The 13407-nt window shown below is 39.0% G+C and overlaps 1 protein-coding gene and 1 long non-coding RNA gene across 3 annotated transcripts in view; one reads left to right on the forward strand and one right to left on the reverse strand.

Annotated features, from left to right (window-relative positions):
* The window catches only part of LOC148647708 (uncharacterized), a 52584-nt gene extending 43331 nt beyond the window's left edge, over window positions 1–9253 (reverse strand). For both annotated transcript variants that reach the window (XR_015926688.1, XR_015926689.1), the window contains exon 1: window positions 8936–9253. This is a non-coding gene — a long non-coding RNA (uncharacterized LOC148647708). The remainder of the gene's footprint in view (window positions 1–8935) is intronic.
* The window catches only part of LOC148647709 (polyunsaturated fatty acid lipoxygenase ALOX8-like), a 36676-nt gene extending 24885 nt beyond the window's left edge, over window positions 1–11791 (forward strand). Inside the window, exons 10-14 of the mRNA XM_088607665.1 lie at window positions 1993–2162; window positions 2851–2972; window positions 4614–4714; window positions 6798–6968; window positions 8614–11791. Of these exons, the coding sequence (XP_088463791.1) occupies window positions 1993–2162; window positions 2851–2972; window positions 4614–4714; window positions 6798–6968; window positions 8614–8793 (744 nt within the window). The 3' untranslated portion in view covers window positions 8794–11791. The remainder of the gene's footprint in view (window positions 1–1992; window positions 2163–2850; window positions 2973–4613; window positions 4715–6797; window positions 6969–8613) is intronic.
* The last annotated feature ends 1616 nt before the right edge of the window (window positions 11792–13407 follow it).

The following is a 13407-nucleotide window of genomic DNA, read 5'->3' on the forward strand; positions in this document are numbered from 1 at the left end:
TAGGTGACTATTCATTGTTATTAAAATGACTTAAATTTGATCATGTTGTGATATTTAGAAATATAAATTTGTTTGGTGCGAGTGAGGTTTTATTTAATCTCTGACCAAGGGAAACGTTTCATTTTTTCAAAGAAATGTTTGTTAAAAAAAAAAGTTATGGTTCCAGTGGGATTCGATCACAGACCGTGTGACATGGGAGTCAGGAACCTAACACACTACGCCACCGGCAAGGTCACATGCAGAGTGCTGAAAAAGCACTACAGAAACATTATCAACAGACAATGTTCAGCGTGTACTATTCTTGTGTTGCGGTTCATGAATATAATTATATTGTTATTAATTTCTTTAGATACGCGATTCCATATTATATTCCCTTTTAATCAAATTCTAAAAGTATGCTTGTTGACTCCGGTATCTCGTTAGTTAAAGACTTCAATGCTTAAAATGTTTAGGGAGAAATGGAATACTGGTGTGTATTTTTTTACTTTAAAGTACCAAGACCAGCCATATACTGTATGTTTATGTTCCAAAATTAATATTGTTTATGGCCTTCACACACGTTACAGTATGCTCCTATTCTTTTTATGCTCAGCTACTAAGATTTCCCATCAGTGGTAAAATTCCATATAAATATTCAATACTACAACGGGCACAGTAAAGACGTTTACTGTAAATCTTTCTACGACAGACCAACGGACCACGAGTGCCCCTGTCGGTCAACCAATCACGTACCGCGGTACCGGGCGTCATCGTGCGTCACGATGCGCGACGCCGTAGCCGGTATGTGTCTGTACCACGCACTTTGAATGGCTGCATCTGTAAGTGCACACAGCAATACTCTTAGTCCTTTCTCAGCATCCCCTCTGCTTAATTAATGTCATTTTCCTGTCTGTAATAACACCACAGCAACGAAGTATCACAATACCTTCACTATATAGTCTACAATTCTGGAATTTGCTTTTCTAAAGGAAGGCTTTTGAATAACTGTTTGAGAGAGGAAGTAGGTTTGCTTGTCCAGAGACAACAAGCATATTAGAAAACATGATCTTATCACACAGAACCAGCATTCGTCATGTTAAACTAAATAGCAAAAACGTGATCTGTAGGTTAAACAATAAGGCAAAGACAATAAGTTTTATTTATTAGCATTAACTACAAGCACCAACATAACGGAAACTGTTCACCTCTCTACATTGAGAGGCTAAATCTACCATGGTATAGCTTTCATGGGACCACAACACACAGAGAAAAATATGAAACAGCGATAATGTGAAAAAAGAGGACTGTGGCTGATAATCCTACATTGCATTATTCATCAGAAAGGTGCAAGAATATGTTGCCACTTCATCAAGTAGTCAGGGCAGTTGCCTGTACTGGGACCAAACGGCAAAAAAATTGCTGGACTTTAGTTCTCTTGTAAGAACTAAACAAGCACTCAGGGGTAGGTTTGTTTCCTTGAACTTTGGGCAAGGTATTTCACATTAGTAGTGGTGTTTTCCTCTATCACTGTTCTTTCTTTCCATTTTAAATTACTTCTTAAGTATTTCTCAAGTTTTGTAGCATTAGAATACCTTCTGAATCCATAAAACCAACTGGAGGTTCTCTGAGACTCTGGAGGAATGATGTACAGATTTAACTGACATATTTAGACACTGAGCAGGGCCACAACATCAGCATACATGGTTTATCATATTGGCTAAGTCATTAGATTGTGCTCAGTCATGACAGTTTAATAACTCACAGCTCCAGTGGTCCAATATGTCTTAGGGCATCATTTGTGTGTAGATGTTATCACTGCATTTGCAAAGGTTTTTGCTGTGCACTCCAGTTTCTTTCCACTAGCCATAAAGCATAAACTTGATTTTTTAAGGTTTGTTTTAAGGTAATTTCAAAACTAAAGGAGTTTATTCTTAGTACAACCTGTACTGACTGTGAGACTACAGAGAGAAAAAAACAGTCACACTAATGAATCTTCTTTTCCTTCTGAACAAGGCCGCCAGTACTGGAGGATATGGGAAGTTTGAAGTGCTTCAGAGAGCCCTCACTTCCCTGACTTACAGCGCCCTCTGTCTGCCGGAGGACATTACCGCTCGTGGGGTTGAAGGAATACCCAACTACCACTACCGCGATGACGGCCTTAAACTATGGGCTGCGATCAACAGGTGGGACCTCCAGGAGCCTTCACAGCAAGCATGTGGAAAGTCCAGTCTTCATTCATTTGTACTCTTTGTCTAAGGTAGCCAAAAATTGTGTAATACTTGAAATTATTAAGAGGGAACACCTTGGAATTTCTCTAGTGACAGGTATGAGCTGTACTTAAAAATAACTAAAAATGTTTAATATAAAGATTTGAGTTTGGAAAAAGACAATACTGTATAAAAAAATCAATTTTAATGACTAAAACTCATTTGCACCACTTATTCCTTAAGTAAACAAATGGTTTGATAATTTGAGACCTGTGTCGAGTGAATACTGTTCTATTAAGATGCTGGGCATAATCTACATCTTCACAAACACAGGCAACAACTATCCATGTCATTAAAACTTTGTAAACGTTTTCTTAAACTGCAAAGTAACAGGAATTGGGGATAAAAGTACAAACTGACTAACTATTTTTGACTGGGTACCACAATGCATTATGACTAATCCCCCATTTCTTAAAGAAATAGAAAGTACTCACGAGCAGTAGCAAATTGGTAATTGTATTAATTAGATATCAGTTCTGAAGATATGTTTAAGTTACAATTATTGTCTCACTGAATGTAAGACTTTACAGCACATCCTGCAAAACTGTCTCCCTTCCTCCTGCTGTGTTGAGTGAGTTTCTTAGCTGCTGTGCTTGCTTGTCAGGTTTGTGGAGGGCATGGTGAAACATTACTACCCAGCAGACAAAGATGTCCTGGAGGACACCGAGCTGCAGGCCTGGATAGAGGATATCTTCACCAACGGTTTCTTAGGAAGGCAAGAGTCAGGTAGGTCACCAACACTAACAATTAAGAATTTTGCAGTGAATGTCCTGTATTTCACCTTGGGCTACAAAGATTTAAGGGACTTATATACGAATGAATTACATTTCACTCTGAACAGAATTTTGCATGTGTGGCTGTGCTATGAACTAGGCTGAAGAACACAAGGACAAAAAAATAAGTTTTTACCCAAAAATAGTAAATGAAACAAGAAATGAAAATGTCAGCAACTATGATGGTGTAAACGTAACTGAAACTACTCCTGAAGGATGTATGAGGTTGGAAAATTCAGTTTTCTCCAATTTATCCCCATGGAAAGAGTGTGATCGATCTGCTCTGGGATACCGATTTCAGCACTTCCCTGTTTAGGGAAGATCGATAGCTGGCTCTTGTGTTGCTTTAGATGTCAGTGAAACAGCAGCTTCAATTAAGCTCTGTTTTGGTCTAATAATCATATTTCATGAAAAGATCACATTTTACGTTATATAAAATATAAAAACTAGCAGCCTAGCTACTAGTGATGCGCGGGTCGACTCACAACTGCGGGACGGGCAGACTTGGGTTAAAAAAAAAAAAGATTTCAGATCGGGTCAGACGTGCGCGGGTTCGTTCTCACCACCGCGGGTGGGTGCGGGTCTAAAACAAGCCGACCTGCGCGTCACTACTAGCCACCATTTTAAAATGTAATGTGGCTGTTAGTTTTTTTTTCTGAAAAAGGTTACAAATGAAAGCAATGTTAATGAATATTGAAAATATTGAAATTTACCATGGAGTAAATTCTTAGAGTGCCGCACCTGTGTGTGGTCGTCAGACAAATCAGCACAGTATTAAATGTTTATTAACCCACGATTGCTTTCCTGCACTAATTCTCTCTCATCTGTCAGCTGCTGCTTATTTCTACCTTAAGCAGTGAGTATAACAAATAACTGATCCTTATAAAATAACCCCTTATAAAAAAAAGAAACATTTTTCTCAAAAACATGTCACAATTATTGGCACCCCTACATTTTTTCATTGCATTCATTTTAAAGACATTTTTGCATTTCATTTTGCTCATCTTTACCAAGGGTGCCAATAATTCTGGAGGGCACTGTACCGTATATGACTATTGACATTAAATCACACATCTGATTCAAAAGTTATTCCTTTGAATAATTTTACCTCACTGAAAGGTTCGTTTTCTCTCATATTTTCATTGTAAGATCAAACTGATAAACAACAAAGACACTTTTTCATAGCCTTTTTTGCTCATCTTTACCAAGGATGCCAATAATTCTGGAGGGCACTGTACATCACTGTTAATCCACATACCTATGCATATAAATTGTAAAAATTAAATGACAGCTTTAGAAAATGCTACAATGTTATCTTGATGCTGGAGAATTGATATACAGGTTAGAAAATTAGTGGAGAAAAAATCATAGCCCTGCTATTATGCTATCAGTGAACACTGTTGATGCCTGTGAGAGGAGAGCATATATCTCATCATCATACACAGGTCCTAATTCTCCCATGGCTATACAGAGGCTGTAACCACCTGATAACTTAATTCATATTTTATGTTTCCACTAAGAAATACATCAGCACTACTAGTATTATATTAGTGTTGTCACCATGTTTTATTTTATGTAACTACATTTCTGACAGGTATTCCAGGAACTTTCCTCACTGTTCAGGAACTAATGAAGTTTCTCACCATGGTCATATTCACCTGCTCGGTGCAACACAGCGCAGTCAACAGTGGACAGGTGAGCTCTGCTCTACTGACTGGAAAAGTCCATTATTCATTTAAAATACCTTTTTCTTTCCAGTTGAATCGTGCCTTATCGATCATTTCAACCCCTGGAGTGCAGCCATGCACGTCGTTTGTTCATGCAATACAAAGCACAACATGGCACATTTTAAAAAGGCTTAAAAATGGGGTTTTGATTCAGGCTTGAACACTACTGGAAAATGCATTCCTGCAAATCACTGAGTGGTTCTTGCGATGCTACATTATCTTCTGTTTAAATGTCCTGTGTATGTTGTGCTTGGAACATTTTTGTTAATATCTTTATAATACAATAATAACTGAAAATGTATCACTTAATGGAAGTAATACACTGCACTATTCCATATGTTCACATATGGATAAAAACGTAACTTTTCTGTTTGATTTATCACTGATTATGTGATAGACAGCATTATCATAAAATGAAGTACTCAAAGTTCACTCCAAACATTAATTGATTTTAAACACATGGTTCTCCTGTGTGCCTCTCCTACTGCCCACGGATCATCATAAATCACTGTTCAGTCTCCTTCAGAGACTTTCAACTTAATAGGATATCAAATTTGGGACTTCACTTTTTTGGCTCAAAACATTTTTCTCCTCATGCTCGAACAAATTAATTTTTGTTAAAGAGATTAATTCTTTCACTTCACTGTGAAGTCTTGATTGAAGTACATTCTAAACCCTTTATAAGAAATGTCTTGTTCTATGCAGTTTTTGAGACCTTTGTTTTGAAAAACATCAATTTATTTAATGTGATCTTTCATCTCGTCACAACCAGAAGGCCAAAACATTTGTTTTTGTCTGCTTCTGATCTTTAATATTTATCTTAGAAAACTGGATACTCCTACCTGAGTGCAATTTGCCCATTCAGATAGATTTGCAACTGTTAAGTTCAAGGCAATATTTCTCTATGTTTTAGAATTTGAACCACTGAGGTATAGCAGGCTGGTTCTTCTACCATCTCCTAATGTGCCTCTAGCAGACGTCGCTAACTCAATCCGAGTTCCGTGTTAAAAAAAACACTCTGCATCAGTGGTTTGGGGATCCTTTGGGGTTTCTGACACCTCAGATGTTTGGCCAGCACTACCACTTCCTCAGCTAAGACAGCTTCATTAAAAGAATGAAGTACAATATTCCTTTATGTTTGCCTGTTAATTACATCATTATTAGTATTTGACCACATAAAACTGAATTAAGTCAGAAAATAAGGGAAACCAGAAATTGTACTACTTGTACCATCCCAAAATGTAATGTAGTCAAAACACTGGGGTTAACACCTCTAGTTTTAGACAGACATTTGACCTACTACGGTACTTGGTTCAGTGTCTCAGAAATTGTGGTGTCACAAATACCACTTAGTGTCCACCAATACCACTTACAGCAGCGCCATGCTTTTCTATAGAGAAACCATCCCAGAACAAACAAGGCCTAAACTTGCTTAACGTTTGGAGATGAGTCTTTGTATAGCATCAGAAGAACCCTGACAGAAACCGAACGCCTGCACATTCAGGACATGTGTACTGATGTCTGTAGACAAGGATGGCATTAAAATATGTGCTGTTATATTCTGAACAATCTTCAGTTATACTGATTGATTTTAAACATCAATAGTTACAAGTCATTAGGACATTTTGTCTGTTTTAGTTCTAAATCTTAGGATCTGTCTCTGCTGACTAATGTATACCTTAAATAACTATAACTGTAATATTACTTTTCATTTAAAAAGTCATATCTATAAATATTGCAGTTGTATAAACATTCTGATTTAGAACATTTTACACAAATATCTCCATTGCCACCATTTAGCAAAATACCAGAACACAGTTCATGAAGGCAGACTCATGCATGGCTGATGACGATTGTGAATATTTTTCTACATCTACCCATGGATGTTTAAGAAATTTGGTACAACCTAATTTTCTCCAAATCTAACTGAGCATAAATTGAATGGAGAAATCTATGGGAGATATTTTTAATAAATCAAAAGACAAGTTAACATTTACGCTAGAACATGTAGAAATTGTGCAGTATTCATGCATGTGTGTTTCATCCCTCAGTTTGACTACTGTTCCTGGATGCCTAACGCCCCCCCCACCATGACCCAACCTCCACCCTCCACGAAGCAGAACCTCCGCTTTTCTGAGCTCGTCCACAGTCTAGCTGACTGCAAGAGCTCCTTACTGAGCCTGATTCTGACCAGGACACTCAGCTTCTCTTACTCTCGCAATGTGAGTTACTCCGTCGGCCACAGTGACATAAGCTGTTGAGACATTTTAATGTTGCCACATCCCCTGTGAAAGAAATGATGAGGCAGTGGGTGAGTGGGCTCCAGATTCTGGTTTCCAATATGTTTTATAAATGATATGGGTCCACCAATGTTAGTGGAGGGAATATGGGGGATGCCAAACTAGAGTTGGCATCTTTTTAGCTGCAGTCAGGCCAGCCAGCTAGATTAATTTCTAGTTGAAGCGGATCAGCTTCAACAATCTGAAGTTCTATTGCCTGCTCCTGAGTGACCCCTGCATCTGCTGACTTTCATTCCAACTGGGCCTGTAACTGATATGCTTGCATGTTTAGTCCATGTTTGTGCGCTTCGGTTTGCAGTCTTTGGTTTTAGAATTACTCTAAAGTACAGTAATCGATTTCAACAACTTCAGTCTAGAAAATATTACATGGCATTAACTTGCTAATAAAATATCTGATGCCTATTTTTTTCAAAACAGACAGTTCTTAACAGTTCAAAATGACAAATTAGCATTCACACATAGCATAAAACTTCACTTTTCTGGACACTCCACTCAAAGACCTTTACAGGTAATGGTGACTCCCCTCCCACAACTAACAATGTATAGCCCCACCTGGATGATGCGATGGCAGCCATAGTGCTCCAGTATGCTCACCACACATCAGCTATCATTGGGGAGGAGAGCAGAGTGATGAAGCCAGTTCAGAGATGCCATGATTGGTAAAGGCCAGGGGGAAATTTGGCCAGGACACCAGCGAACACCCCTATTCATTTCAAGAAGTGCCTTGGGATTTTTAATGACCATGGAGAGTCAGGACCTTGGTTTTATGTCATCCAAAGGATGGCACCTTTTGTATTGCATGGTGTCCCCATCACTACACTGGGGCATTAGGAGCTTCAGTGGGTTGCCAGTTGTAAGTTGCAGGGTGACATACTGTAGCTGCTGACAATACATGGGTGTTTTTTCTGTTGCGAGTGTTTTTCTAAAGAAAGAAGTCTGGTATGCGTAATGTTAATGGATTCTGGAGTATATTTGAAATGTAAATTCTTTGTTTGAAAGATACCACACTCAGATCACATATACAGTATACTGAAGTTTCTCAGTACTGTGGATGCCAGATGCTGTCTCCTTTTACATCAATCACTATTCAAGACAGAATTAATATCTGCACCCTGGATAATATCAAAATCGGTGTCAGTCAGACAAGATATTAAAAACCCATAGGGATATAAACAGAAAAAAATATATTTTCTAAAACACTAGTTTTCAGAAGTATCAAACTCCTTTATTCATCAATAACTTACAAATTCAAATACTGTATTAGTTTGCAATGCAATTAAAGCTTTTTTTTGTTTGCTGCAGAAGATGTTGTCACATACACTGTAGTTACAATACTCAGTCAAAGCCATAAACATTTTAGATGAGACATCTGTGTACAACTAATGCCCCCTAATGCCAAACAAAAACAAGAGTTTCCACGCCGAATAACAACATTTTTATCTTTAACTAAAACATAGTTATGTTCCACATGACATTTGTGGTTTAGGTCCAGCCTTTTAACTCATTACTGAAAAAGACGTATTTCAACATTGTCAATGTAAAACGAATAACTACTTTCCTTTCTCAGGCTAAACTGGGAGAGTATCCAGAGAAGTACTTCACAGAGAAAAGACCTCAGGATCTGATTTTAAGGTTCCGATCTGACCTGGAGAAGATTGAAGACGAAATAAAGTCACGCAATAAAAGCACTGAACTGATGTACACTTACATGCTTCCATCGCTTGTGGCCAATAGTGTAGATATCTAAGTGTCACCATCAGAGGTGCCACCCAGAGTCTGCGGTCTTTGGCCGTGTCGCAGTGCTCACACTGACCCTGACCCATTCAAGCCCGCACTTCAGAGACGTACTCAGGTGCGGACCTCAGTTGCGGGAGTATTGCAGGACTCACCGTTATAAACAGGTGGACGGCCCCTCGCGTGATGTCACTGGCTGGGTACACGACGCAGGCTCAAAATGCTTCCCGTCGATGCTTCTCTTCCAATATTAAAAAAAAATGATTTGTCATTCTCCGCTCGCAGTTTGATAAAATTGATAAAATTGAATGTCACCTCGTCTATCCCTGCACAAAAGTAGAGACACGTCGTGTTCATTCGTGTTGAACAGTGTAGCATTAGGCGGGGGCGTGTTCAGCGTGGGGGCAAGGCCCTGGATTAATGGCGTGGTCTGGCTGTAGCAACCACAGCTGTTCTGGCTCATGAAGGACGAGTCGCCCTTCATCCAGGGCTCCGCCTCCACACTGAACACGCCCCCGCGTCATGTTTCTTTAAAGACGTTTTTAAACTCCAGAAATACAAAAAAGGAGACAGAATAATGAAATATATACAGGAATAGATACTTCACAGCCGGAGGAATTCACAATTGTAAAAGCTAAAAATTGTACTTTTTTATATATTTCCATTGTATACCTTGCCTTTTGATTCTTTACATTTCTAATAGAGTTTAAATAAAAAAGGAATTCAACTTTTAAAGCATGAATAGAGGGAGCAGTATTTACTTTTGTGGATAAAGTATTTAGCCAAAATAATTAACAGATTGCCCCCGCGTAATGCCACACCAGGCTCGACTCAAAACTGCAGAAGTAAACTAAGGAAATCTTGGCTCTGTGTTTATTCAAAGCTGTGTACTGCTAAATACATTTCATATCGTCTGTCCCAGTACCAAAATGACAGTGCAAGGAAAATAACGAATTCATTTGCTTTCTTTCGAAGTAAACTAAATAAGGTAAACTTGGCAATACCTCAAACCTTTGGACTATTAAATATATATTTTGTATTTTTTTATTTATTAACAGAATAACAAAAATTACAAAACAAACAAGAGTATATATAACAATTCAAAACAAAAAGATCGTCGGGGGTACATATTACTACATAAATTAAAGTTATGAAAAAAGATCAAACAAATTAAATAAAAATAATGTCCGCACTGCTTTCATATTTTTCCACTTCGAAATGGTCTTTAAATACCCCCTTACATCCCTTTTAAAATGCTCAGAAAAAGGGTTCTTCCCAGACCACTTCATTTTATGTATATATTAACGTGCCATTATGATAATTAAATGTATTACAAACGAAATGTTAATATTGTTTGTACTATTAAATATGGGTACCGTTAAATATTCCGTGTACAAAATACTGTAAATCATAGGTAAACAAATATTCATCAGTCGGAATGGGGTGACAAAATAAAAGCTTTTTAAAAGTTTTTAAAAAGTTAAATTTTACGAATGCATGAATATTGTTTAGAAATGGGACACCGTGAGAAAATGCAGACTTGAGCGAGAACGGCCATATGACGGGCGCCAGGTTGCTAGTGTTTATACTGGGACAGGGCCTTGGTAGCTGTGTTTAATCTTAAATTCTTAGAAATGAGTATGAACAAAATATAGGGTGGTCATTTACAGTTAGCTCTTTGATGAGTCCTAGATATGTAGTGCAATACAGATAAATCATTTTTGAAAATAAATGTGTATATTGTCTATGGTATAGATGTCTGTGTGATCATTCACAAGGTCTGTTAATTAAAAGAGAAAAAAGGCAAGATTACACATTTCCCTGGGTGTGGAACCACACAGCAACTTGACTAGTGTTAAATCAACTCTAACAGAGTTCATGTTCACGCATTTTTGGTGTTTACTGTAAATGGTTTCACAGTCACCCGATTTAAATTAACAATAAATAGTTTGAGCTCAAACATTGCCACAGTGTTAAATATTTAGCACTCTGTGTGTCATTTTCCGACCTCTCTCAGTATTATTTCAACACTTCTTCAATGATGAGCACAGTGTACAGTGCCAATATTAGGGTTAGAGAAAATATTGTAGCGTGGCGGGTTCAGCGAGGATTAATAACAGGAATTGTGGCTCGTTTGTCTAAGAACACAAGTGTTTTATTTTCGGACCCGTGTCCAGCACAACAGCAACAGCAGGAGCAAGGCCCAACAGGGGTTATAGCACACTAAGGTCATTCAGGTACATGTACATGAATATAGGCTGGAAGGTGGGTACAGGAATAAAGGGGTATAAACCAGGAACAACTACATGCTGATTAACAGTTCTGACTGCTATGTACTTCACTCCGGGTGGTCAGCTGCGCTGCCCAGTGACCTTTAATCCCCACCCTGGCTACTATGCCCTTCGCCATACACATTGGCTGGGCGGTCTTCGGCCACAACGCCGAAGGAGCTGCAGGTTGGCTGTTTAGCAGTCTTATTGCCTGGAGGTAGAAGCTGTTCCGTAGTCTGTTGGACTTGGACCAAATGCTTCAATACCGTTTACCGGACGGTAGGAGGGAAAACAGTTTGTGACTGGGATGACTAGGGTCCTTGAGAATGGACCTGGTCTTCTTAAGGTTTTGCTGTCTGTCCCTTGTTGTGTGTGCAATAGAGTTAACACCACTAAAGTAAAATGCTGTTAAGATGTATTTTCTCATCTGTATAAAAGTTAACCTGTAAATCACTCAAACACAGTATATTCCACCACATGTTTTTTTTTATTTATTTAAAATGCTTTAAACATCTGTTTTTGGTAACATTTATGCAAGTGGAACAGAAAAAACTTTAAAACAAGTTAAAAGTTTGACAAACAGCTACAGCTTAATGCTAAGTAGCAGTCTGAGGTTTTCAGAATGTTAGGCCTCGGACACACCTTGCTTTGTAAATACTGCACATTGAGTAGCTTGTGTTGTATGTTTTGTTGCGTGTAGTGTAGCTTGTGTCTTGTTCTTAATAAATATGTTTAACCAAATGTCTGGATTATTACTCCTCTCAACAAATCTGCGCCACAGAATAAAGAGTTCACGTGTCTCTAATTATACCAGCCGCTCAGGTATATTGCTAGAAATTACTTACAAGGTGGGGGTTATGAATAGTTATTTTACTTATTGACTCAAGTGCTCAGTCAATTCAAATTTTCATTAATTTCGTAACCCCCCCATTTGTGACAATATTAATATTCTATCTATTGCATAAGGGGAATCAATCTCGGGGCGATCTTGCTCCGGCTGGGAGGCAAATGAGAGATCTCTGGGGGACAACGCTTCAGGCAGCACCACAGCGGGGCAATCACAGGAACAGAGTGGGGGGCAGATCCTGTGCTTTTCCTTCTGCTCTAGGATACCTTTCCACAACAACGCCAGGCAAATCTCCACTCTCCCACCACCAGGACACTTCCAGCACAGAGTCAGACCGCGGACATGCCCAGCCCAGGTACGGATTTCCAGTGGGATGTTTAAGTCTTGTAGAGATAGGAAATAACAGTACAAAGCTGACAAGACTTCCACAATCACAACAACTCCTTGTGAGGCAAGGGTGAAAAACTAAAGTTTGTAAAAAACAAGTTTGGGGTTGGTGGCCCAGTGGTTGGCACATCTCCCATCGTGGGGCTGTGGGTTCAATTCCAGACACGCGGTTCTGTCTGTATGGAGTTGAACTATGCCCTCCCCATGTTTACATGGCTTTTGGTCTGCTTGCTACCTTTCACTCCCACAGTCCAACCACATACTGCTCGTGTCACCATCCGCGGTACCCAGGGCGAACGCCGGCGACAGATGAACACGGCTGCCAGCAATCGGAAACGAGCACCTTCCGATCCTCCCAAACGCCTAATCAGCCAATCACACTCCTCGCTCGCACACGCTTCAGTGATCTGGAAGTATTTATAGCCGTGTGATTTTCACACTTCATGAGTGAGAGCTGCTGTTCAAGGCAATAATATAATCTGTGCTCAAGGCAGATTATTATTATTAGATATTATTTTTATGTCTAGAGGTCAGTTTAAAGACTTAAAATATTTTCTGTAAAAGCAGGACATTAAATCAAAAACATGACATGAAACTTTTTCTGAAGTGTTTTTATAAGAGCATCCACTTACGGCTTTTCAGAATCCCCTGGACATATTACTGTGACTCAGACGCTTGTGAAATCTGGTGCACCAGGACAGAAGGTAGCTGTGAACTGCAAGACCAGAGCTGCATTGCTCACTCATAACACTCAGCGTGGCCCCAACAGAAGTATTAAAGTCCTGACTCTGAGAGCAACAACCTGTTAGCCTGTGAGTGTTAAAGAGGTAGTGGACCTGGGAGTGATTTCACTCTGACCATCACAGTCTGAAAATGCAGGGGACTACTGACTACTGACAGAGTTTACACTAAATTACACAAACAGTCATACTACTTCATCAAAACTGCAAAGCAACTGCATTGCAGAAGCTGGGACCTCCTGCAGGTGCTGAGGGTAAAGGCAAAGACACAGGACACAGCCTCTGGAGAAGCTCTGCTTAAAACACAAATAGCATTAAATGTATAGCATAAAACCCTAATTATTTTGTCTTTTGTTCACATTCTTAAATTGATATACTGTAGC

This window comes from Lepisosteus platostomus, chromosome 15 (assembly GCF_059453375.1).
Source record: "Lepisosteus platostomus isolate fLepPlt1 chromosome 15, fLepPlt1.hap1, whole genome shotgun sequence".
NCBI classification, from domain to species: domain Eukaryota; kingdom Metazoa; phylum Chordata; class Actinopteri; order Semionotiformes; family Lepisosteidae; genus Lepisosteus; species Lepisosteus platostomus.